The sequence below is a fragment of the Leuciscus leuciscus genome (genome assembly GCF_965113295.1).
Source record: "Leuciscus leuciscus genome assembly, chromosome: 10".
In the NCBI taxonomy this organism is placed as follows: Eukaryota; Metazoa; Chordata; class Actinopteri; order Cypriniformes; family Leuciscidae; genus Leuciscus; species Leuciscus leuciscus.
In genome coordinates this window covers 34,004,044-34,030,187 of record NC_138734.1, presented here as the reverse complement: position 1 = coordinate 34,030,187, position 26,144 = coordinate 34,004,044, and the positions used below count along the sequence as shown (strand labels likewise).

General features: G+C 38.4%; 1 protein-coding gene across 5 annotated transcripts in view; it reads left to right on the top strand.

Moving 5' to 3' along the window:
- LOC309507615 (hydrocephalus-inducing protein-like) overlaps nt 1-26,144 on the top strand; it is an 80,435-nt gene that overhangs the window by 13,430 nt on the left and 40,861 nt on the right. For 4 of the 5 annotated variants that reach the window (XR_014209202.1, XM_082181913.1, XM_082181912.1 and 1 more), the window contains exons 3-17: nt 2,406-2,525; nt 2,788-2,922; nt 3,634-3,833; nt 3,932-4,056; nt 13,511-13,712; nt 14,049-14,229; nt 15,937-16,036; nt 16,365-16,483; nt 17,333-17,556; nt 18,935-19,002; nt 19,111-19,346; nt 20,863-20,963; nt 21,043-21,178; nt 21,304-21,468; nt 22,283-22,435. Coding sequence is in view for 4 of the 5 variants with exons in the window: in XM_082181913.1 (XP_082038039.1) it covers nt 2,406-2,525; nt 2,788-2,922; nt 3,634-3,833; nt 3,932-4,056; nt 13,511-13,712; nt 14,049-14,229; nt 15,937-16,036; nt 16,365-16,483; nt 17,333-17,556; nt 18,935-19,002; nt 19,111-19,346; nt 20,863-20,963; nt 21,043-21,178; nt 21,304-21,468; nt 22,283-22,435 (2,265 nt within the window). In the remaining variant the exon portion in view is untranslated. The remainder of the gene's footprint in view (nt 1-2,405; nt 2,526-2,787; nt 2,923-3,633; nt 3,834-3,931; nt 4,057-13,510; nt 13,713-14,048; nt 14,230-15,936; nt 16,037-16,364; nt 16,484-17,332; nt 17,557-18,934; nt 19,003-19,110; nt 19,347-20,862; nt 20,964-21,042; nt 21,179-21,303; nt 21,469-22,282; nt 22,436-26,144) is intronic. The other variant, XM_082181914.1, reaches the window with a different exon arrangement.

Here is a 26,144-nt window from a genome sequence, read left to right as displayed (position 1 = left end):
CATTTTGATTGACAGCTTTTTAAAAGCCCGAACCCGTTTACAGCCCGACTGTCCAAAAGGCCGTCTATCAGCAGTGATAAGAGTGTCGGAGAATAGCGCGGACACGCGCTTCACACCGCGAGCCGGCACACGCACCACTCGGCGGAAAAGGGAGAGAAAGGAAAAAAGAGACTGCGCCGCACGCACACAGCTTTGTCTTTCGTAAAAAAAAGGAGTAATTTATACATTTTTTAACATCATTTATTCATGACTAACGGAGGCTAGAGGCCACTTGGAAGTTGGAACAAAGAAATAAAATAAGTCCTCCAGAGACCAGCCTCCATTTCACCTCCTCAAGATCCATTTTCACGCTAATCTAAACACATCACCTGACCGCTCATTTACCACGCAACCCGAAGCGCGAGCCCGAGCCCGGCCCGAGCCCGTGTAAAATAATAGAAATTAAGACCGAACCCGACCAAACCCGTCGGGTCCCGTCGGGTCCCGTCGGGTTCGGGCAAAGATCTTCAGCTCTAGTGTACGTCGTTGGCTACGCACGTAGGCGACGCCGTCGTGAGCATTTATACTTCTGCGAATGTCTGTGTTGCTCTGCAGTTACACTGCCGAAACGCTAGTTGGCGCGGGTGGGTTTTAATGTTCCAGTTCCACTGTGTTTACATTCCTCGCGGCTATTTTGAGTTTAGGTTTCTACGAGCAATGGCGACTGAAGGAGTCATACAGATGGCTGTATTTCCGCACTTCTTCAAGCAATCTCTCGGTCACTTGGTCTATTTCCATGGCTCTTCACTGATCTTCGGAATTTAAAAATGGCGGGCGGGCGGTGCAGAGTGCAGAAGATCATTCCGGAAATGCGTAGGAGGAAACGCGATGCTATCCAGCCGACCAATCACAGATCTTGCGGTCCGCGTCGCCGCGACGCGTAGTTACATTTTTGAGGAGGTGCACGTCAGGGTACGGCGAAGGGTACGACGTATGGTACACGTCAATGCGTATGCTACGCCGTACCTTCTACGCGCACCCGACGCAGAAGTATAAATTGGCCTTTAGGCTACGTTCACACTGCAGGCTGAAACGACCCAATTCCGATTTTTTTGCCCCTATGCGACCTGTATCTGATCTTTTCATGACAGTCTGAACGACACAGATCCGATCTTTTCAAATGCGACCCAGGCCACTTGGGTATGTGGTCCCAAATCCGATACATATCCGATCTTTTGAAATGCGACTTCAGTCTGAACGGCCAGGTTGCATGTATCCGACCCGCACGTCATTGATACGCGAAAAACGTCATAATTCTGCGTTGAAGTAGTCGTCGGTTTGAAAACAGCATATTCGTCGAGCTGAGGTAAATCTGCCGAACGGGTCGACCTCGACGAGCCCGTTAATTAAAAAAATACAAATAAAAGCCCACGGCCATTATATATACGTTATGTTAACTTATTTGTGCTGAATCTGATATTAGATAGGTCAGCGGCTGCTGTCTGGCTCTTGTGTAACGGTCGCTGCGCGCGCTCGTGTGTGTGTGAGAGAGAATCACGGAGAATCACAGTTAAAGTTTAGCTACTTCCGCAAACAACAAGTGACGTCGTTGACCGTTGAGTACTCTTCTGCGCATGCGGGTCACTTCTGGGTCATTTCACGTTCACACAGGAGATCACAAAAGGTCGCATTTAATTGGAAATGTGAACGGCCTTGCAAAAAAATCAAATTTTTTCAAAAAATCGGAATTGAGCATTAAGCCCTGCAGTGTGAACGTAGCCTTAGTGTAGTCTTGTTAGTCTTATATAGTCGATCCTGTCTTGTTTTGCCCCCTCGTGGGTTTTGTTTTCCCTGTTTTTCTGTAATAAATGTGGTTCACTTGAATACTGTCTGCATTTGGGTTCATCTCCTTGCATCACCATAACACATCCGCTGTAAAAAGCTTTTTTTCATCATTATTTTATCTTTGTGCTTTTGGAAATGGATCTTTACCATCCCTCATTATTAGGCTTATTATTTAGCATTTTTGGCTCATTTTGAGCAGAATGTATGTGGTTTCTGCAAATGTAATTGTTGCAAGTGTAAATGTTTAGTTGATTGTTGTTTTATTACTCATACATATTGGTAATTTATTCAAAATAATTCATACTTTCACCCATGTGGTATAGTTAAGATGTGTGTGTGGGAATTGCTGCATTGTGACACAATAGAATGTGAGATAAACTAGATGTGACAGATGTAATTATACATGAACATCTTCTCAATAACGAATACAAGATATATAAAGAATATTGTTTTTCTCCCTTAACACACCCCTGTTTTAAATTAGCTTATTTTAAAGTTTAAATAAGGAAGCCATTTCCAAAATTTTACATTGAATCAGTATCTTCTAAGAGTTTGATTTTGACTTGATTTGCTTTGTATAGTTTTCCTCATTAGATTTGGACCAGGCCATGTTTCAGCCGTACCCCTCTGAGATTGTGTTCCAAAACTACTCACCATTTAAGACGTACAAGGTGCACTTAGAGCTGCGGAACAGTGACAAGGTGACTTTCATGCATCTGAATTGATCATACAGTGTCTTATATAACCACACACTAAATGTATTAATATAAATCTATCTTAACAGAAATCTGATAAATCACATTATGCAATTTTGTTAACACTTGGTAGTTTGTAGTTCGTGCCATTCTAATTTACACCATTCAACATCTTGCACTATTCCTTTAAGACAAATAGAGATTATCTTGTTCATTTTCATGTGTAATGATCACTGGCTTGACATGGACATGCTGCTGACTATTGCAGGTTCCTCGACTGGTAAAGGTGATCGAAGAAGACTCACTTTATTTTAAAGTGGTCAGCCCATTAGATGCTAGTAAGAAAGTGGCTCCAGGCATGGCATCTACATTCACCATTTTATTTACTCCACAAGAGAACAAGGTAAAATTTATACGCAACATCTGCAACTGTCTCTCACATATTGCCATTTGTAGTGTACTAATGGGCATATTTGATTGTAAATCAATGAACGGACCAAAGAAATGTTAGGAAACATGCAAAAACTGCCACACAGTGATTTTGAAGGATCCCAGAGGTCTTTAATTGTGTCTCTCCAACACAACGTGGGAAATAAACTTCAATGTCAAGTTTTATTTGAATGTTTAACATATCTTTTAGAAATCTGAGAGAGTGCTTTGGTAAGCACAGGGCACTGGAGGCTTAGTGTTTCCACCACAGCCACTCATCGGTCCATTAGTGGCTTTTTTGCAGTCTCTAATGTGACCTGCTAATCTATTTTGGTTTGGAAAAACATTAACACAGATTTCTTAATACTGTCATTCCAATTAAGTCAGTTCAAATTGAGCTGTGGTGGCCCAGTCAGAGAAAGACAGTATTATTTCCTCTCTTGCTTGTATTTTCTGTCAGGTTCAGATCCAAGGGTCTTTTTGCATGTAATTATTATGGATTAACTCCTCATTGCAATAATTCCTAAATCCTGGGGTTTATTTAAATTAGGATTGATTAAAGAAACCATATGTACCAGATATATAGTAACATATTATATTTAGTTTTTTTTTAAGCCTTGTCTTCTTCAAAGGCTTTATCTTCCTCTATATGTCACCACTGACTTTCAGATGCTTGTAATTGTAGGATTACATTCACAGACTCCTCTGTGTGACTGAACGTGAGAAGTTTGAAGTACCCATCCGCGCAATTGGGCCCCGTGCCATCTTGGACTTCCCAGATAGTCTGCATTTCCAAGTTTGTCCAGTCAAGTGCTTGTCCCAGAGAACACTGCTTGTGCGGAACATAGGAAATTGTGAAGCAAAATTCCAGCTCAGCACACGCAGGTAAAAGAGGAGTGACATTGTGGTGTGTAGATGATTTAATTTTTTGATTTATGACTGACACTTTCTTTTTATGATTGCATCTATATGTTCCCCCACAGCCCATTTTCCGTAGAACCATCTGTAGGTACTCTTGATGTTGGTCAAAGCATGCAAGTTACCGTTGAGTTCTTGCCAAAAACCACTGGGGATCACAGCCAGGTTTTGCTGCTGCATTACCATTCAGGTACTTACTGCTAATTACATCACCACAATCTGCTCTTCCTACAAACTCCTCCTCTGCAACACACTGCTGTATGTCACTGTGACACAGGCACTGATTTCCACATGCACCCACCTGCGTCCTACTCAAGAGGTGTAAATGATCTTAATATTAGCCATCATCGTTAATGTCTGTTCATCTTTATATTTTCGAATTATTTTCTACTGAGAATAGCTTTAATATACTGTGCTCTTTTTACTACCCACAGAGCACCATAATGCACAGAAAATAATGTAGATGGCATTTTAAAGTAAATTTAGGCTGAAAAACATCACATTGACTCATTGACTAGCCAAATTGCATTGTTCTTTTTGAGGCAGAATATATTTACATGACTTTCCTCAAGGTTTTGTGAAATTGAATATATTATTCTTTAGGTGTTGATTACCCTGAGGTTATTATGATTAAAAAGCATCAGTTATTTTTGTTCTATTTGAGCTTGAATATTTTATTTTTGTTCTTTCAAAGGGCCCTTTAGGCAAATAGCTTTATTAATAAATCCTATTAACAGATTTTATTTAGCCTGAAATGGTGCGGGTGCCTGGTTAATCTTATAATATATCGTATATCAGGATGGACTGGTTACACCTCCAAAAATGGTCATTTTGTAATCTAATTCAAAATCCAATAGTTGATTTGTTGTTAGGATTCATTTGATTACATCTTAATGCTGAATCACTGTTTTACCTGAATCAGCTGTAGGTGGATAGGCAGTATTTATAGACAAGATGGTGCTAAGAAATTTTTAATTAAAGATCATGTGCATTGGTAAGAGGGTGTGTTTAAACCGACATACTAGTGTGAATTATTGTCTGTGTGAATGTGCTTGTATATTTCAACATGTAGTTCAGCATGTGGTTTAGGTATATATGTATGTGTGTGTGTGTGGTTTGTGCAGGTGCTCTGCCTGTCTCACTGAATAAACACACAGGTCTGCTGAAGGCCATCGGCATTAACTTTTTAATATGCATTCTGTTCTAAAAATACCACTTTGTGCCCATCAGGGGAGTATCATTTTTAATTTAGCGCCTTTTCCTGTCTCCTCCTCATTTATGTTTAACGCGAAGCTGCTTTGGAGCATGTCTTCATTGGTTTGGTTCTGGGATTGGCAGAAACATCTCCCTGCAGTCCCAGTTTCATCTCAGATAAGCACAGAGACCTCTCTTAAGTCTCTAAAGGTGCTCTCTCTGTGCGGCGTATTTCACAGGGCTGAAGTTTGAGAGTAATTTTTCTTTTCAGTAAAAGCCAAACCTGATTGTGTTTATTGTTCAGATATGATGGGCATTTTAAAAGAGTTTCTGTTGTTGATTTTTTTGTGGTTGCTAATGTGCTATAGAGTATCTTGTGGTTAGGTTATAGGATTTGTTAATTTCATCGTTCAATGACCGTAGCTGTGCAAATGTCAGTGCAGTAAAAAAAAAAAGTATGTCTAAAATTAAGAAATATGTATTTTGTGTAAACACCACAAAGTTAAGTAAAACATACAAAAAGTATGTTCCTATTTATTTAGTTAATTTTACCTAAAGGTACACTATGTAACTTTTGGCCCTTTAGCCAAAAAAAACTGCACGTGTTTTGTGGAAGAACATTGTTTTGGTTGTGCTTAGGCTCTGCGTGACTGCAGATCAATTTGTTTATCATACTGCTCATAAAACATTCACTAGCCTACTAGGCTTAAGAGATATAAGCAGTTTAGATGGAAAGGATCTGAAGCTGAGTAGCTGAAGACGTTACTGTAGCTCTACCCATTAATTGACATGGTACTACCTTGAAAATAAATTTCAGCACAGCGCCACAACAACCATGATGAGATGACACTTCACAATAGATAATGCTTTACAATGAACTCTGTTTGAGGCAATTTATCTGTTCAATAAAATACCTTACTCACCTGGTGTGAAATAAAAAAAAGGCATCTCTGCATCACTTCTTCAACATTTGAAATCTCTCAGTTCTTAACATCTCTTGAAAGCCAAGCCAATGTTGATTCTCGTTTTATTACGAGCTCTGTGGTGTTCTCTTTTTTCCAGTAGACTCTCCTCTTTTCAGCTTCCCCAGAGGTTCAAGATTAAGCGTGCTCCATGTCAACCTTTCTCACTCGTTGTGACAACTAACCCAGGCCACTCCCACAACATACATGCGTCAAAGTAGACAGAGCACCTTCTCTCTATTTACAGATATGACAAGACACTCACGGGTGAGTGACGTATGTACGCAATTTCCCATGAAAACCATCCCGTCAGTTTTAAAATATAAACACTTATAATAGCCTTACCATGGGTTTGATTATATATTCTTCTTCCTCTAGCGTGTTTTCCACAAGTGTGGAGTCCGCTCTCGGATCTTGGTATACTATTTTGCACGGTCAAGTGCCCCGATTGTGTATAATTTGGTGATCCTTAACTGCTTCGATTGTATCCTGCCATCTTTGCTTTGGCCGTCAACCTGGCCGCTTCCCATCCACCACTTCATGGTAGGCGGTGTCAGCGACAGTGCCTGGTGTAGGTCGTAGAACGTGCCAATACCATTAAAGCTTTGCTGCATTTTCTCCGTAATTGGTGCAACACCCATTTGCCCCGGATTGTATCATTACAGCAGTGGTTAAGGAGAGACACACCAGTAATCCAGTAACCAGTAACATCTCCATAACGTGGAGAGAGTGCCAAGTGCTTTTGGTAACTGGCCAGCTTTCGGCTCAATACAGCTCAACTGTACGTACCACTGTACTGTACCACGTACTGGACTTGAGATGGATTGGTATGCGTTTATCTCATAGAACTCCAGTGACTTCTTTCCAGCGCATCCAGTTCACCCTCCCACGCACTTCATTATTGATATCACAGTCACTTTGCAGGCGCAATCCTAGGTACTTAAAGCTGGTTGTCTTCATCAGGGCTTCGCCACTAACCAGGATGTTGCCATCAGAAGGATTGATTTCCAAATATTCAGTTTTCTTGATGTTGAGGCGTAAGCCATATTGGCTGACGCGGTCATTCAATGCCTGGACTCTGTGTTCCAGCTCTTCCCGGTTGGGTGGCAGCCAGGTTAATGTCCTTTGCATAGAGCAGGGCCCATGGGACACCCTGTTGCAGGTCTCAAATGATGGTGACCAAGACCAGGATGAAGAGTAGCGGCCACAATGCTGAGCTTTGGTGTACACTAACCTTCACAGGAAATCTAGCAGAAATGCCAGCTGCGCATCTTCCATGACTACTGGTGTTTTCATAGAGCAGTTGAACCCAGTTGCAGCACGTGGTCGAAAGCCTTTTCAAGATCAAGAAAGGCCATATGCAGTGGCTTTTTTTTCTTCCGGTGCTTTTCCTCGCATCACTGGTGCTCATTGTGTGTGATAGGAGGCAGATAGGGTGGTAATTTAAACATTCCGCTGGGTTGCCTTTATTCTTGAAAATAGGGACTGTAATTATTGTGGTCCAGTTGGTTGGTACATGGCCAAAGTCGACATTGACATTGAAGAAAGTTGCTAGCCATTCAATCGTGGTGACACGCAGCTCCTTCAACTTCCAAATATCCACTGGCAGATTGTTAAAGCCTGGTCCTTCATGCTGTCAATGGCTTTGGCAACTTCATCAGTTGTAATACGAGGGATTGAGCCGACATTTGGGATGCCTTCAGGAACCGGCGAATTTGGGAATTCGATGTTGGATATCTCCTTGAAATAGTGTTGTCAGTGTTACAAGATCTCACGCCTGTCCTGTAGTCATCGACCATCCTTGTCTTTTACGCACGTATAGTGTTCAATATCTTGTGCCCTTTGGTGCTCGCTTTCGCTAGTCGGTAGATGATATATTGACTCATTATTTACATTTTGTTAATTTGAAACAAACAAAATATTATAAAGTGTACCTTTAACTTGTTTAAGTGGATTTACTGAATTCCATGTGTTAAATAAAATTTTTCATTTAAACTTGCAAAATATATATTTTTTAAATGTGGCTTTTTTCCCCAGTGTTGTAGAGCTTCAGGGAATGTCCCTGGATTTTGTTTTAATTCTCTTTGACAAAAGAGAGCTCTGGATGAAGGAATCAAAAAATAGTATTATAATAGACTAATAATATTAGTCTTATTTAAATCTTTGATCTCAAGGTTGTAGCTTTTCAGTCAGTCACCAAACAATTGCCTGTACACATGATGTGTTCAGATCTAAAGGTTAATGTCCATGTTACTTATTGACAACCAGCCGACATGTTTAATATAAACATCTAAGGTGCAATCTGGGGCTGTCTTTAACTGCACTGTTCTGTCTTTCCATTAATAATGGACTACAAAGCTAAAGAGATATTGATGCTCATGTAGTCCCTCTGAAACCATAATGTTTAATTACCAATAGCTGGAAGTAAGTAGAGACACTATCTCCTCTAAGCAACACCGTAAAGGATGAGTTACTTAATCTGTCCTACATTTTCAAATGCCTCCCAGCTGTTTTGCTTCATATCATCTGCCTTATCTAGGCTGCAGAGTTTGCCCATTGACTCTAAAATATGTATAAGGAGCCAAAAAGCCCCGGGTAGCAGCTGAAGCAGTGGGAGAGAGGGGATCCCACCCACTAGTACACACTCACTGTGACTTCTTCTTACACACTATTTCCTTTCAAGGGACACTTGGGTTTCTTCAAAGGATATACCTCCTATCATTTCTGTCTGTAAATAGGGAATGCATGCATGGAACTTCAGCATGACAAATAGTTTGTTTCATATGTGGTAAAGTGTGTATCTCATTTCTTATATTTCCTGTTACAAATGGCAGTGCAACGCATTACCCATGGCTTGTTTGCTATTAACGGCATTCATATAGAAACAAAATCTCATTATCGTGGCATTCAGAGACAAGAGATACAGAGGGAGTTGTAAGCATCTAGGTCTGTTTAAATGGCAATATCGAGGCTAATGGAAAAAACTGTATTATATTCGCGAATGAAAACATGGAGCACCAAAGCAAAACAAACACATCAGCTTCGTTGCATGGTTCACAGGTCACGTTTTCCATTCTGTCTATAGTATATCAATCTCTCTCTTTTACTCCCCTATTCAGTAGTCTGTCTTCTGCTCAGACTGCATAACACGATGCATACAAAACATGTCATGAAAATAAATAAGATAATTACTGCTGTTTGTTGAATGAATTGCTAAAATGCGTTGTGCTACTGTAAGAATAAAATACATGAACTGCCTCCTTAGAAATGCCAAAGGATCGGTGGCTATTGTTTAGATAATGTTTTTCCTTATTTATGAGTATTGTTCAGTGTATAGTCTAATCAAGGTTTGACATAGGTTAATTTCAGTAGGAATGGATGATATTTTTCATACAAGACTTCCAAAAAGAACTCTGTGTTTCTTAGGGTGTTTTCAGACCTGTAGATATTTGCTTTGTTCCAGAACAGGGATTAAAATTTTCGCAATATTGCAATTTCATCTGGGTTCGGTTTGCTTTCACAAGTCACTTGTGAGTAAACTGTGCACCCTTAGAGTGCACCCTGTTTATGTTCCTGGATTCCGCACATCAATCATATTATTTTAAGTGTTTTGTACAGTTGTTCTAAAATATGTTTGTTCGACCAAATTTCATTTAGGCATGTCAATTCATATTGAGACAACAAACACTGCTATTTTTCACACAACGTACGTAATTACCCATTATACATTGTGATACAGCTTGGTTTGTTGGTCCATTGGGTTGGATTGCTTTCTCACCACAAGCGAACCACTCCATCGTTCGGTTTTAAGCGGGCCAAGACCACCTTGTTCAGATGTGTTCCGTTTTTTTTTTCTTTGTGCAGATTTGAGCGCGATTACCATGTTCATATAGGCCTAAACGAACTGAACTAAGGGACAAAACACATTAGGTTCCGAAACAAACGCTCCAATTAAGCCAGATGTGAAAAACGCCCTTATTGTAGGTTTGTGTCATCTCAGATTTATTTTCCTTTGGTTAGGAGGGCCAAATGTGTATCTATATTATACTCTATGATACAAGCAGACCACTTTCCTCGTCAAGAAGGAGAACTATCTTGGCAGGCTTTTTAGGGTGCACTTAAGAGTGAGCTGATGAAGACATCTCACACACACACAATCTGCAGCTCTATGAAAGCTTTCCTCATTTCCCATTCTTCTCCCCTCCCCTCTCTTCTGAACAGCTCCCACAATCCTTCAGCCTGCTGGCAGATGCAGTGTCCCATCAAAGACACAATTTCCTTTGCTCTTTTTCTCTCTCTTTTTAAGCTTCATGCATAGAGACAGAGGTTAAATGTCTCTGGCTCATTTGTGAAAAGTGATTTCTACAGCAAATGAATCAGTGGAGAGAGTAAAAAAGATGAAAGGGTAAGACTGGGAGTGAAGAAAAGAAAGAAGCCACAGGACCTGCCTTCTGCCATATCATCTTCAGGATGTCATTATGGCAGTTTCATTTCTTCTACCAATATTGTTATTCTCTCTGTCTGTCTGTCAGTTTGTTATCGTTCTCCCTCTCTCTTACACTGTCTATGTTTGTCTTTTCCTTTCATAAAGTCTAGTTTTCCCCCCATACAGCTTCTTTGCTCTCCTTCCAAGGCTGTTGTAGCTTAAACATAAATGCAAATTCTTCTGCTCCAAGTACATCAGATGTGCGGCAATTACATTTGCTTGTTTAAAATGTGCACTGAATAACAGCAGTCCTTCTGCTAGGAGACATGCTTGCATAACTGGATCAGCCCCTACAGAGAAAATGCTTCAGGCTCCCGTCTCCTCTTTCTCACACTCTTTAGTCTCTACTGTACAGCACAGAAAAACGTTTGGTGAAAGCATGGTATTATGTATTGTTTTTTTCATTGATCTAGTTCATTTTGCTTGACAGTGTTTTTATTTGATTTTTAAATGATTGTATTGTGAAAACTTTGTGTGTGTGTGTCAACTAAAATTACCTGTCATCCTCTGTTTGAAAAACTACAATGATCTCATTTATCGATGAACATGCACTGCCTAAAGGGATAGTTCACCCACAAATTTTGTCATCACTTATTCACCCTAAAGTTGTTCCAAACCTGTATGAGTTTTTTTCTTCCGTTGAACTCAAAAGAAGATAATAATAATAAATGGTGGTAATCGAACAGTTGACGGTAGCCATTGACTTCCATTGTAGGAAAAATATACTATGGAAGTCAATGACTACCGTCAACTGTCTTGTATCCAAAATTCTTTAAAATATGAAAGAAACTCATACAGGTTTGGAACAACTTGGTTTGGAACAACGTGAATAAGTGATGACAACATTTTCATTTTTGGATGAACTATCCCTTTAAAATCTGTCTATAATGCTAATGACCATATATAAGAATTATGTGTTAATTTGTCTAAATAAATGTAACAAATAAAACTCTAAAAACTAAAATCAATTGTTATGTGAAATTTGATAAAGAATACATTTAACAGTGTTATCACATTTATTAGTGTTTTAAAAAAATAAGTGAGCTTTAGATGATGGGAAAGGTAATCTAAATGTAAAAATAAAGGAAATGAACATCTCAATTAAATAAATTAAACTAACCCAACATTGACTGAAATATAGCCTATATCCAATATCAACCAATACTGATAATCAAAGCAAAGAATTTCTATTATCGTCCAATAACCATTATGGTATTGATTTGTTTTCCTTATTCATCAACATATTTGCTTTACTTTATTGTAAAGTTATTGTAAACGTATTGTCTTCCCAACATCCTTAGCAGCCACATTAGGCAGTGTACTGAATTATTTTGCATTGAAGACAGTCAGTGTATTTTTAAGACCTCAGTGTACAAAAATACAAACAGGTGAGGGGTTAATTATATCCAGTACACCTGATACCATAAAGGTCTCTATGGGATGAGATGAAGGAGGGTGGGGAATGTCTTAACAATCTAAAATGCCTCTGGTGACCTGTCTGTTTGTGTCCAAGAGCTAGAGCCCCTTCAGAATAGAGTCACCAGAGAGAGACACATGCTGAGAAAAATAAAAGTATTCTCTCTAGAATGTGTGCAAGAGTTGCAAACGTTGTACATATACGTACAGACAAAAACATGTGATGCATATGTTCATACATGCAATATGTGAAGTGAAAAGTGCATGTGCTTGTGATGTTTGGGCTTTGAAGCGTGCTGAAACAGCCAATAAATGTAACAGCTAAAATTTGTTCCACCAGTTTACCTCTGATGGATTTCTTTGCTGTCGATTTGTTTACTTGGTCTTGAGGAATTGTCTCATATATTTGCGCCCATCCTCCTCAGCATTGTGTTTGTCAGTCAGCACAATCATATTACATATTCCAAATGCAATTCAGTATATCCAGAGCAGAAGATTTATAGTCCAAGATCAATGTTTACCTGGTATATATCATTTTATAGTGAAAACAATTGCTGTTTTATGTTTCGTTTGAATACTTTTTTCAACTTTGTGTGGGTGCATGAGTAAGTGCGCTGACATTATGGACAAGGCAGGGCTGTGATAGTCCACTAAGCATGAAGCTCCTGCTTTGAATGTAGCCAAACTAGTAAAACAAATCAAAATGCAGGTAAATATATGTAAGCCAGCAGCACTTCTGATTTGAGCTTTTGTTTTGAATTTTATGTGTGTTTTGTTCGCTTCTGATTGGTTTTGGCGAGGTCATGTGACCACATTTCATTGGGGAACTCTTGTCCTGATGGACCAGGTTCACAATCATTGCAGCACACAGCTCCACCATGGTAACAAATGCAGAATACAGACCTCTATTTGTTTACATGTAGCGCCACCACCATGGTGACTAAAAAAGATCACACAGCTCCAGTCGTACAATTACCTAGTTGTAAATCTTTTATGCTTGCTAGGGAATAAGACGATTCTATTTCTAAAAACGTGCCATTGATGCCCCATTTGTGCCCCCATTCAAAATACTGAACTAAGGCACATTATTTTGTTGATTTAACTCCGTTTAGTCTGTAATGCAAACAATTATGCAGTTTTTTTCCCATAAATTATACATTTTGCTTTCATTGTTAATGTAGACGATGTAGACCTAATATTTATGAAAAAACGCACATTTTGTCTTTGTCCTTTTTTTGGCTGTCATTCAGTTAAATGACCATCATTGTTTAAATTGTTTTATTGGCCTTATTAAGCTGAATAAAATCATGTTTTTATATTTTGAATTTTAAATAATGTTGTGTGCCACAATGATATTTGCTAGTTACGCTTGTTATTAGCCCTTTTTGCTCTCAACTTCATAACATTCAACCCTACAACATTTTAAATGTAACAGGGTTGGCACAAATGAATGGATGGTTTAATGAGAATGACCCATCAATACTCATTCTTTGATTGATATTGTAAGTCTTGTGTTAACAGTAGACTGTCTTCATACAAACCTTTTACTTTGATATATCTGTCAACCTTGTGACTCCTTTTTTTAGGAGAAGACATCCAAATCACCCTCTATGGAGATTCCACAGATATAAATGTCGGATTGGACAAGAACTGTGTGATGCTGGAGAAAACCTACATCTCTTTAGCTACCTACCAGAAAGTGGCAATAATGAACAGGAGTGATTCCATTGTGCAATACCAGTGGAAGAACTTTGCCACTGAGGAGGAAGAGGAACGGGACAAATTAAGGTTTGACTAGTAAACCTCTATTAGCTTTAAGTGTTTTTATTGTAGCTATAATTTAAGTTTTTCTAACTATACTTTTGGAAAGATCAAATCTTTATAGTTTATCCTAAATTCAAGTGAGGTGACATGCTCACGTCTTAATGAAAAATTCTGTTGACAGCATCTGAGGTGCATTTTGTTTGTTTTTCAAACCGAGAGACAAGTGAATCTCATTTTCAGTGGTAATGAATAATGACGGAAGTTTCTTTTTTTTTTTTAAATGAGCTATTCTCTTAATGTGTCAAGCTGTGTTTGTCCATTTTTCTCTTATTCTCTGTTGTTTTCGTTCTTCTTTTGTAGGCTTTCTTCAGAGCTGCATCAAGAAGTGGATGATGAGATGGAGCAGTTTCTGACAGAAAACACTGATCCTTCTTTGCGAGCTTGTCTTTCGCAGTTTTCCAATACCCTCCAGGAGGGGCTTGTGCAAACCCAGCAGCAGCTTTTGTCTCTGGATGACCAGGACATCATCATGAGACCCCTGGTGTGTTACTTACAACTAGACACATGACAAGCTTCAGCATTTTAGATTTCAGTTTACCCTGATGCAATATTGCATAACCAGCAATTAAATCTAAAACCTAGAATGTCCTTGTACCGTATAACCATATGCCTAAACATATGGTGGAAACCAAACTTAGACATCACTTCACTCAGCCAAGCAATTTAAAAAATACTGAGCTTGTTTCTAATTAGACACGAGGATTTGTTATGTGGGTGAGAGTTAAATGTGATTTACTTAACTAAATGGTAATTCTAATTGTGAATGGGCAGTTTTACATTTTTTACTTATAACACTTTGTGCATGCAATCCCTAAATTCTATTAATCCTAAATTCTGCATTGGTTATGTACCTAGTGATTGGTCTTCTGCTACAGTTGAGTCTTTGTAAGTTTGTGCATGTCTGCAGTTGAGGCAGAATGTATGCAACAGTGCCAGTTGATTATAACACGATCTATAGGAAGTCCAGCTCAGCACTTTGTTTTTCCAAATGACTAATCACATACCCTTCAAAAGACATCCAACACTGTTTTGTGTTAATTCTGTCACCTTGCTGTGACTTTCAGCCTCTTAGAGGCACATACAGACATACTGCAGTGATTCCATTTCCTCTGCACCTCACATTTTCCTTCATCTAATGTACATTTTATGTTTAAGACAAGAAGAAGATGCAGCTATAAGGATGGCTATAAATGAAAATGTTTCCCATTCATTTCTGCTCTGATTTTACTCTCACCTTAAGATTTTTCGAACCAGGTTTATGCAGGCTTAGACAAGAAAACAAAGCAAAACAAAACAGATCAGTATCCCCTCTGCTTGGATGTGAGCATCTGTTTACATGCAGTAGAGCTTGATCGCACCTGCTCCGTCAACTCTCTGTCAAGCACTGCCTGGTGACTCAACATGCTGTTTGTTCACTAGTGATTTAGCAAACATTTTTATCCAATGCAGTTGTGGCCAACCCCCCTAGAGCACCCTAATTGTAAGTGACTTGCTGAAGAGTGCAGTGGTGATAAGGGACCTTGATATCTCCCAAGTATTGATGCATCACCTGCTGGGATCATACCTGTGAAGTTTGTGTTACCAGCTCTGATTGTTAGGCTTTCACCACTTTCTATGTGTCACTGCTTCAGGGAGTAGTGTTGCATGCAAACACATTTTGGTCTTTTTTTCAGATCACTCCTGTCATAATAATAATAGTAATAATAATGACTTTACCATGAATTACTGGTAAATAATATGACATTGATGTAATTTATTATCTAGTTTCATATACACTATCATTCAAAAGTTGGGCCAGTAAGATTGTTTCTTAAAGTAATGAATACTTTTATAATGCAATGATGCATTCAATTGTTCAAAAGTGACAGTAAAGGCTTTTTTTTTTGCTTGTGTCATGGTTTACACAAGAATATTAGGCAGTACAACCATTTTTGACATTGATAATAAAAAGCATAATAGAATGATTTCCGAAGGATTGTGTGACACTGAAGACATTACTTGGCTTCTGACAATTTTTTTATATTCTTTAATAGAAAAAGTCTCATTTTAAATTATAATAATATTTAAAAACTTCTCTTTCACACTAGTGACTTTGCATTATGCTTATATAGCTAATAACTTATGTGGAAATTAATCAAAAAAAATTTTTTGTGTGTGTTCTCTCTTTTGACTTTCTGTTGTTTTACAGAAGGGAGAAATTTGGCCCAACAGCACTGCAGAGGTGAACATCATCTTTAAACCTCAGGAAGCCAGGATCTACCAGCAGACTGTTTACTGTGAAATCACTGGTAGTTACTCCATGATAACAGATGTTGTGTTAAAAACAATCACTTTCCACTGTCCCAGCTTTGCTGCTCATGCACACTTGCATTGTTTTCTAACAATGCATTGGTATATTTGCATGTTGCGCTTAGGAACATCTGCAGGCCTGGAGATCAGGTTTGCATTTATTTGCATGTTTGAGTAAGGTCTGACAATATTCTGGTTGCTTGGATTAGTAGTGACCTAGAAAGACAGACTGTTGATATTGTAGCAAGTGAAATTTAATAGCCTGTTTCATTATGCTAACCTGTGCTTTTTTTTGGTTTCTTATTTGAATGCTCTGTACTTACACAGGTCGTGAATCTCGGTTGCCACTCGGCATTCAAGGAGAGGGTGTAGGCCCAAAACTGCAGTTCAGCTTTGACTTTCTAGACATGGGAAACATTGTCATTGGCTCCAAACAAAGCTATAAGGTACAATTGTAGAAACCTCATGTAGTGTCTTTGTTTTAATCTCAATGGTAAAAGCAATTTGAGCTTAAGTAACATTGTATCCCATTAAATCCTGTAATAATTATTATTCAGTTGTTCACATTTAAGCAGCTGCATAACAAACTAAAGGTGCAAAATGCGTCCATATTGACATAAAATTTTACTAATTAAACATTTTATATTGGAGTGCTGCAATGATTGCAGTTTGTTAGTGTTATTGTCCCCTTCTTAACCCTCAACGCTGTCTAAAAGACAAAACCACTTAGCGTTACCTCCTCCAAATCATTACACAGACTAAAGCATGTACTGTAGTAGTGGTGGGAAGAAACTATTGATGTAACAGAAGAACCCTTCACAGAATTGATTACTGTGAAGCCATAACAAGCAGGATCTCACATCAAATTTAATCAGGATGTTGCTCACAATCTGCCAAATGTAGCATGGACTCAACAGCAGTTTTAATTGAATAATAAATCCCCTTATTATTACTGAGTCTTGAAATAGACTAATGTTTGGCTCAGTTTGAATACACTCCATGCTGAATTATGCAAACATTGTGGCTTTCCAATTCCTTTTGTTATTTGAGCTTTTGGATGATCCCAATAATATAATTGTCCTGAAAGTTTTGGATTGTTTGTTTGAGTCTGATTTGTCCCTATGGGCCTCTTTTTGAGGTAGTATCCAAGTGTATGATTAAACAACGTAAACTGATCCCACCGGTGAAAGAATGAAACAATTGACGTTCAGTCTGTGCAAGCATAAACCTGGAGAGATATACAGACCCTCTTTCTTTTGTGTTCCTTCTCTCTGTCTGTTTTGTCTTATTCTTAGCTGCTTCTAAGCAACAAGGGACTGATAAATGGTGCGTATAAACTAGTGCAACCCAGTACAGTGCTGGGGCTTTGCTTTTCCTTCAACCCCTCTGAAGGCATGATCCCACCCGGAGTCTCCAAAACACTGGAGGTCCACTTCTCTTCTGACAAACTGGGTGTTATCTCTGAAGAGTTACACTTCAGTGTGGTGGGAAACCCTGAGCCCGTCATTGTCACATTCAGGTAAACCTCACAGATGAACCCTTTATTATATAATAACTCTTTATTTATTTATTTTCAGTTTTCAATTATGTCATTTCTGTATGCGTTGCCTTTTGTGTCCATGAGGAAAATCATTTCACATTGCATTTAAAAACTAGATGAAATCACTCCCAAAAGGATTTCATTTTAGGTTTAGCTGGTCATAGTATGATAGAAATGTTTGAGTGTATGTTGTTTAAGGCATTTAATCATGTTCTTATCTGAAGAGACTCTGGTTTTCTCTCATGCTAGACACAATTTATCACCTTATCAAATTCTGTCATAAATGAAATATCATCTAAACATATGAAAAAGTCAAATGTCTTGCTTGGTATCTGTTATAGAAAATGAACCTCTTTTGTCTTGAATTGCTAATTTTCCACAACACTAGAACAGGTTTCTATCCAGTCCCCATTGCTTTCCACCGTTATGTACTAATGGCAGTTTTAAAACATTAACCCAACCGTGTCCTATGATAGATTGCCTGTCCTATTCATACACATTCCACCCTGGTAGGCAACATACTAAAACCTTTTTATAGTTTTTTTTTACAATTTTATTTATACATATATAGCCAATTTTTTTTTATTATGCTCTGAGTAGGTACTTCTTTTGAATAAGTAATTATTTTGTGATCGTAAAAAAGTATACTCTATATATAGTATGAATCTGTGTAGTGGGAATTTATTCCGGACATACTACTGTACATTGCATTTTCATTGTAATGTGATCTACCACCTGCATGAGCTGTGTCGCTTCACTGCCATTTACAAATCTTCTCCTGTGGCCTCATGGGAAAAATAAAGTGTCCAGTGGATGCCCACTTCAAAATCGCCCCTGAAGTAGTATGTCCTCTGTCTACCGTTTTATGAATACTGTGAATTCCGGACTTACTCTTTTCATATACAATACTATATAGTAGGGAGGTCTGATTGACCCGAATTGTACATCCTTCCCTTTAATCAATCCCCTCTTATGACCATTAGCAAAAAACATCAATGTTTCTCCTTCACTCTTTGTTTTTTTTAATCATTAGCTTATGGCTGATTAAATGAACCTGTACAGGCTGAACCTTAATTAAACGAGTGAAGCAGAGCTCTACTGAAATCTTTCAAACAAACTAGCACAAGCCTCGTCCCCTTTGATTAAGATGGATTACCACTGAAAGTGCTGAATGTATACATTCCACAACTACCACTGCCTTGTCATCTAAAAACAATGCCACTCATTCCTCGTTCCACTGGACTTCACCTCAACAGCCTTTTAGTTTTGTATAATTACTTGTGGTGCAGCATTTTCATTGCCCTTTTCTTGTTGAGTTGTTTTTTTGAAAGTTTCCTTGCCCCTTCATCTCTTGCAGGGGATGTTTAATTGGGCCTACATTCCACTTCAGTGTCCCAGAGCTCAACTTTGGGGAGGTGTCCTTTGGTAAATGAACTTGCACTCTCCACTTCATCAATCAGGATCAATGTTAGTGTTTAATCCTTGTTTTGCATATTAGTTGTGTAATCAGGAATCTTCTATCACTCACCCAAGGGTTTCCGCAAACGCTGACATGTCGCCTTAGCAACACTTCAGTGGTGCCCATGAGCTTTGGACTGCGGATCCCCGGAGATGGCACGGGACTGGCGAGCAGTACCAGCACGGACCAGGTCACTCAGCTGAACAGAAGTGAATGGGGACTGGGAGACAAAACCAAAAGAAGACCGAAAGAGTTTATCTTATCACCCAGCACAGGCACAGTTCGTGCTATGGCTGAGGTGAATATCCAGGTATGTTTGCTCTTTCTGATTCTAAGCCGACCCGTCAACGTATTATCTCGCTGAATACCTCAAAGCGATTTGAATCAATTTCCCTATGCAAAAGCAGAAGTGTCCTGTCAAGATGTTCCCTATGACCTGTCCGTGCCACAAACATCAACAGTCTCTCTAGAGACGAGAAACTTTGGTCTTTAAAACTAAGTGCAGCCTTAAACGTGCGTTCAGAGCAGACCTTTAATCCCTGTTAAACCTCAGACAGCTTGGACTTTAAAAAAAAGGGCTGTTGTATTCCATTAATAGAAAAACGGGAGGTGGAATATATTGGAAAAGGTGATAAATGAGAACAGTATCTCCAGCCTCTCTCTCTCTCTCTCTATAGGGCTGTGAATATCTCACCCATGCTCCTTTGGTTGCCAGGTACCTTGCGTACCTGTCATGTGCTGGTCTTTTCCCATCAATGGGAGCTGTCAGCACTTTGGAGGGCTAATCTGTTGGATGTGTCCGCCTGTCTTTGTGCTTCCTGTGGATGTGGGTGTCTCCTGTCAGTGTGCAAATGTGCCTCTCCCAGTCTGTGACAAGAGTGTGGCTCACTGTGCTCTAATGAGACCCCAGCACAAGAATACATATTAGGGGGTTGTGGTTAGTCGTATTAGTGTAATGGGACAATATTCCCAGATGCATCACACAGCTGGCCGGCAGCCTCCCAGACATGTTAGAATAATAAAAGAAACGCACCTGGAGAGTACTTTTCCGTTCTTCTCAGGCGGTTACATTTCGTGGTGACAGTTGTCTGTGATCCCATATGTGAGGTTTCAGAGCACTTAAAGCACTGCAAGGAGAGGAATACTGCAGTCTGAACAGTTTGGAATTACGTGAGCACTATATTTAGACATGCAGCTGTTAAATCTGTTCAAAGCTTTTATAATAGTGATTTAAACAATGATATATTTAAGTGGGGTTGTTTTATAAATTAAATACGGAGATATAAAATCTTATGAAGAATATACAGTAAACTACCGTTCAAAAGATTTGGGTCAGTAAGATTGTTTTTTTGTTGTTGTTGAAAGAAATTAATACTTTTTAATATTTATTTAGAAAGGATGCATTAAATTAGTAAATACTAAAACAATAAAGTCTTTAACATTGTTACATACAAATTTTAATTGAAATAAATGTTTATTTATTTATTTTCTATTCATCACAGAATCCTTGGAAAAAATAACACTGTTTCCACAAAAATATGAATTAGCACAACATTCTACATTGATAATAAAAAGAAATTGAGCACCAAATCATGATATTTAAGCGGTTTCTGAAGGATCACGTAACACTGAAGACTGGATTAATGGCTACTGAAAATTTTGCTTTGCCTTCTCAGAAATAAATTACATTTTAAAATATATTTCGCAATGATTTACTGTATTTTTGATCAAATAAATGCAGACTTGGTGAGCATAAGATACTTTTTTCAAAAACATAAATAAATGTTAAACGTTTGAACAGTAGTGTATGTGTGTTTGTTTTTCAGTTAACCTTTTGCTCCAACACGGTGCAAGACTACAATCTGGCTTTAGTGCTGGATGTTCAAAGTGTTGGAGAGGAGGTTTTAGCTCTCCCAATCAAAGCTAGGTAATACAATTTCATCGGGGAAATAAAGTGGTCTTGCTGTTTTCCCTGCACAAAACTTATCTCTTGATTGTTCCGGTAGATGTGTTGTGCCTGATGTGGTCCTCAAGAACCCAGATCTTCAGTTCCAGCACTGTTTCCTGGGTCATCCCTATGAGCAATCATTTGAGCTCATTAATGATAGTGACCTTCCTGCGTGCTATGGACTTCTGCCTCAGGTGATTCCTCCCAATCAAGTAAAATTTATTGCGTTTTCTATTGCATCCCTTTCCAATTTTCTAGGTCAGACATTAGAGATATGTATTTTGGTTTTCAAGCATATGACACACGTTTCTGTTTGCAGCCATATGAGGAAGACCCTGCTCTTCTTTATTCCAGTCCTCACGCACGAGGGGTCATCCAACCGTATAGCACAGAACAGATTCCAATAGTTCTTCAGGCCAAGACAGTGGGCAGCCTACAGGAAACAGCTCACATTGCTATACTAGGCTGTCAAGACCCACCATTGGTGAGTATTTGTCTACGTATGACATTACGGCAAGTGCATATTTTACACTAGCACTCAAAAGTTTGGGGTCGGTAAGATTTTTTTATGTTTTTGAAAGAAGTCTTATATGCTCACCAAGACTGCATTTATGTAAAAAAAAATAAAGAAATAAAAAAATTTACTCATGTTCAATTGAACCAAAGTCAATGGTTTGATTCCCAGGGAGTGCATGAACTGATAAAATGTATTACTTAAATGCAATATACAGTTTTTTCGCTTTGGATAAAGCATTTTCCAAATGCATAAATTACATGTATGTGACAGCAAAAATGTACTGTAATTAGACTATGTTCTTCCTGCAGTTGGTTGCTCCAACAATTTTTAAGATATCGTTTAATTAAAACAGCTAGTGTATTGAATAAAAAAGAAAAATTACCCATGTGTCAATGATTAATGCAATATTTGCAAACAACCTGTATTAGAAACAGAGTTCCAGAATGTGTCAAAGACTCTTTAGAATCAGAATCCTTGCTGCATTTTCACATAAGAGATGGTTCCTCTCTTCAGCTATTACGTGAGATGCTGCGCTAAACAGCCTCCCTTTTTCTGTACTAACACTATCATCAATCATCAGCCACTGTTTACATTAAAATGATTGAAATGGATCATTTCGTTTGTACATTGCCTTTTCTCTTTGTCAGAGTTTATATCTTGGCTGGTAATAGATCTGTTATCAAAGCGGTTTCTCTCACAGTCTTCGGTTTACTTTCTTTCGGTGGAACATCACAACATTTTCGCTAAAAATCTTTGATATGTGTAATCCTTTTCTCCATAGGAGCTCCTCCTGTCCTGTGTTGGCCAGGGACCTTCCGTCTCTGTCACTGCTGCCAAGCTGAACTTTGGCTGCATTCCCGTGCTGACTGATGTCACAAGGACTTTGCAGCTGTCAAACGACTCCCCAATTCCAGCCAGATTCTTTGCTCAAATGGTGGGTTCTAATGCAACAGAAGGGACGAAAAGCTTTGGTACTGTTTCCCTTTGCCCTTGTAATGTCAGTTTCCTCACCTGATGCCTATTCTACTGTTTTCTTACTCTGGGTCCAATATCATGGTCTTGTCTCCATGCCTTGTGAATGTTCTTTTAGATTAGATTAGAGTAATACCCTCATACTGTATGCCTTTTATAAATCCTAATTTCTCCTAATTTCCATTTTTCGTTTTGGTCGCTCTTTACATTAAATAAGCTCCTTGATTCTCAGCACTGATAAATAAGCATTAGGCTTTGTTTAATTAGTCCATGGAAGGATTGCATGCAACCACACACACATACACCAAGAGACTTGGACACATATATAGACAAACTCATTCAGATATTTTATGGGCATCCTAGATTATGTGTCGACACTCATTGGTAAACTGATCCTGTCTTCTCCTCCAAGGCTGAGGACTTTTATAAGCCCAGAGTTTTTACTAAACATTTTCCAGCTTTAGTCGATCCTGAATTTCATTACAGGCGCTCGATAGCGTGGCTGAGTGCCAGGCAGATGCTGACAGCAGTGCGTCGTGAATTGAAAATACTCACAACGCAGTCTTTCGCTTTTATGCGTCCATCTGTTCATGTAGTTTCTGATAAACAAGTATTGTGAGTTTTTCGGAAAGATATGTCTCTCCTGAGACTGACTTTTGGTTCCATTGTAAAGCTCTACAGCACGATGAAGTTTAAAGCAATCAATGGTGTTAAACCTTCTAATGCAGGTCTGATCTGATTATTGAAATTTCAGCTGGCTTGTTCTTTACTTGATTCCTCTCTCAAGGGGAAATCGCCCCAACCTCGATCTAGCTCCCTATCGACCGGCTCGTCTCTCTGTCTTCCCCTCCTTTATCTCTCTCCCACTTGCTTTGCCACTTCTCTTTCATATGAAGACTTACGGAGTGATCTATGTCTCCCTGCTGACCTCCTTTTGTCCGGCGCAGTTCAAATGATAGGGCCCTCTCTCTAACCTCTACCTGCTCAAAGGCGTTTCCTCCTTGCTGAATACTGAATTTGTAATTTTCTTCCTCCAAGGGCAGCCTACTGCTGGTGATGACTGTGTTGAAGCATAAGCCATTGGCAAACTTCTTTTGTAAATTTAAAGACATACTATTGCATTCTAAAGGATCATGGTTATGCAACAATATGTTATGAATTTCTTTGGAATTACAACATATTTAAAAGGGAACCTTATATAAAGTTTTACCAAAACCCTTTACTACCTCTGATGATCAGATTCAGTGTATTTCTCCAGAATTATTCATGTGGCTCTGCTATGGCTCACAGTTGAGTGAATATGAGATATGAGCGTGGCTCCCCCTGATTGGCCTCTAACACACCGTCTGCCTCACAAACACACTTTGCCACACACAAATATATAGCTCCTGCGTGACTCAGAGGTCATATCAGTTTGAGGAGTTGGTAATGAAAAAGTCAGCTACCAATTCACTCATGAGGTGTTTGCATGATTTTCTGGAATACTTGATTCTGATTGGACAGTTCAAAATAAACTGTAAAATAATAATAAAATAATACAGTACGTAAAAAAAAAAAAGTCTATCTAATGACTACTGAATTGCAGCCATGTATTAAGTGGGATAATGTACATTCTGATGATCTTAATGTCTTAGATTGTGCACACTGAAATGGGAAATACTTATCCTTCAATTTCCTCTCTACAGTCTGCTCACTTAGTTTTTGCCTATGAAGACTGTAAAAGGAGAGCATAATGGAAATGATGATAAATGTGCCAAAAGCTATACTCGGCCATCAGGATGAGCCACACTCTTAAGATAAATAAAACACTATTAATCAGAATCCCTTAACACACCAACACCAGTTCTCTTTACTCAGTCAGAAAATCCCAATTAAAAGTTAATGTGCAGGACATCAATCATTTGGCCGCATTATGAAAATTGATTTGAATCCTCCGCCAACAGTTATGGAAAGCAGTGGTACAAATTAAGCAGCTGGTGGGTTTCACTTTTGCATGCAAAGACAAGCTTTCACTTTTTTCACATTGGTTTATTTCTCGTTATGAGGAAATAAAAGGAAATAATGAAAGTAGGGAGAAAAAGTAGGACAGAGAGGAGGCGCTTAACATATGGGGTTTGAAAGAGGAAAAAACTGCTTATGCATATCCTATATCCCAATACCCCATTGTATAAGCATATTGTCTGAGAAGGTACTACAGTACATTGGAATTAGAATTTACCTCACGACTGATGAAGTTTGTTCTTGTATGTACTATACATATTGATGTACTACGTACATTCACCATATTGTTACTGTCATGTGGACTACAGTTGAGTCTGCCATTCATAAATCCTCTCCCGTGGCCTCATGGGATTGATTGAATGCACACTCCTGAATCTTGGTGGAAGTAGTAGGTTATATGGGTACTTTTCACCTACTGTTTTTACGAATAGTTACTATGTATTCAAACATACTACTCTTTTTCCGTACTGTATATTTGCATAGAATTCGATTTCCGACGCAGTGGAAGTATTAGCCAGATTTCAGACTCTTGGGTCAGTTAAAGTACAAACAGTACTGTTCTTCTATCAGCCATTCAGTACTCATTATAAAACGGATACATAATTCCAATTCCTTTATACTTTCGCCAGTCTTTTCTACTCCCTTCAGATAAAGAGAATCCTGCTGGCAGCACAAGGCATATAGACACACAAACTGTATGTTTACATGTTATCACTACATAGCTTCTCATTTTAAACCTTGTTCAATTACAGGACTGAGATAAGATGTTGCTTAATGGTTGGCTTTTGAGTGGCAGTTACTTGTGTTGGAGCCAACCGGGAGGGAATGATCATTAATATTTCTCATTACCCACTAGAAAACGTACCCACTGTGGGATAATTTCCCCTGGACATTACATAAGACAGAAGAATCAGTCCACACACATAAGGGAGTTTACCATTGTTTTTTGCTTGTGATTTTTTTTTTTTTTTATGTGACTTGGACTATACAGTATATTGTATGAAGTTGATGTATGAAGAATGCTTTAGGTTGTCACTTCTGTATATTAACCCATTTGATCCCAAAGTATTCCTAGCTAGGTGAGCATTTGTATTTTACTCATGGCCAGTAAAATAAACACTTAAGAAAAATTAGTGAAAGTAAGTGGTTATTATTGGTCACAATTGTAACTGATAGAAGAGTATACTTCAAATTAGCTTAGTTGCTCATTAAGACCAAAGTTGCTAAATAATTAACACTACCGTTCAAAAATTTGGGGTAAGATTAACTGAAGAATAAAAAAATAAAAAATTGTTTCCACAAAAATATTAAGCAGCCCAACTTTTCAACATTGATAATAATAAGAAATGTTTCTTGATTTTGATAGGGTCATGTGATACTGAAGACTGGAGTAACAGTGCTAAAATTCAACTTTGCCATCACAGGAATAAATTACATTTTTAATATTCAAACAGAATATATGAAAATATTACTAGCCCCAAACTTTTGGATGGTAGTGCATTTATTTATTTATATATATATATAGCAAGATTTAAATGGGTGAGAGCATTGTGATTAATATGTCGTTTAAACATTATATGTATGGAATTATTAGAATGTTATTATCCTTTTTGGCTATTGTATGTTTAAACTACACAATGGAATTAGTGATTTTGTGCTATATTGTGTAT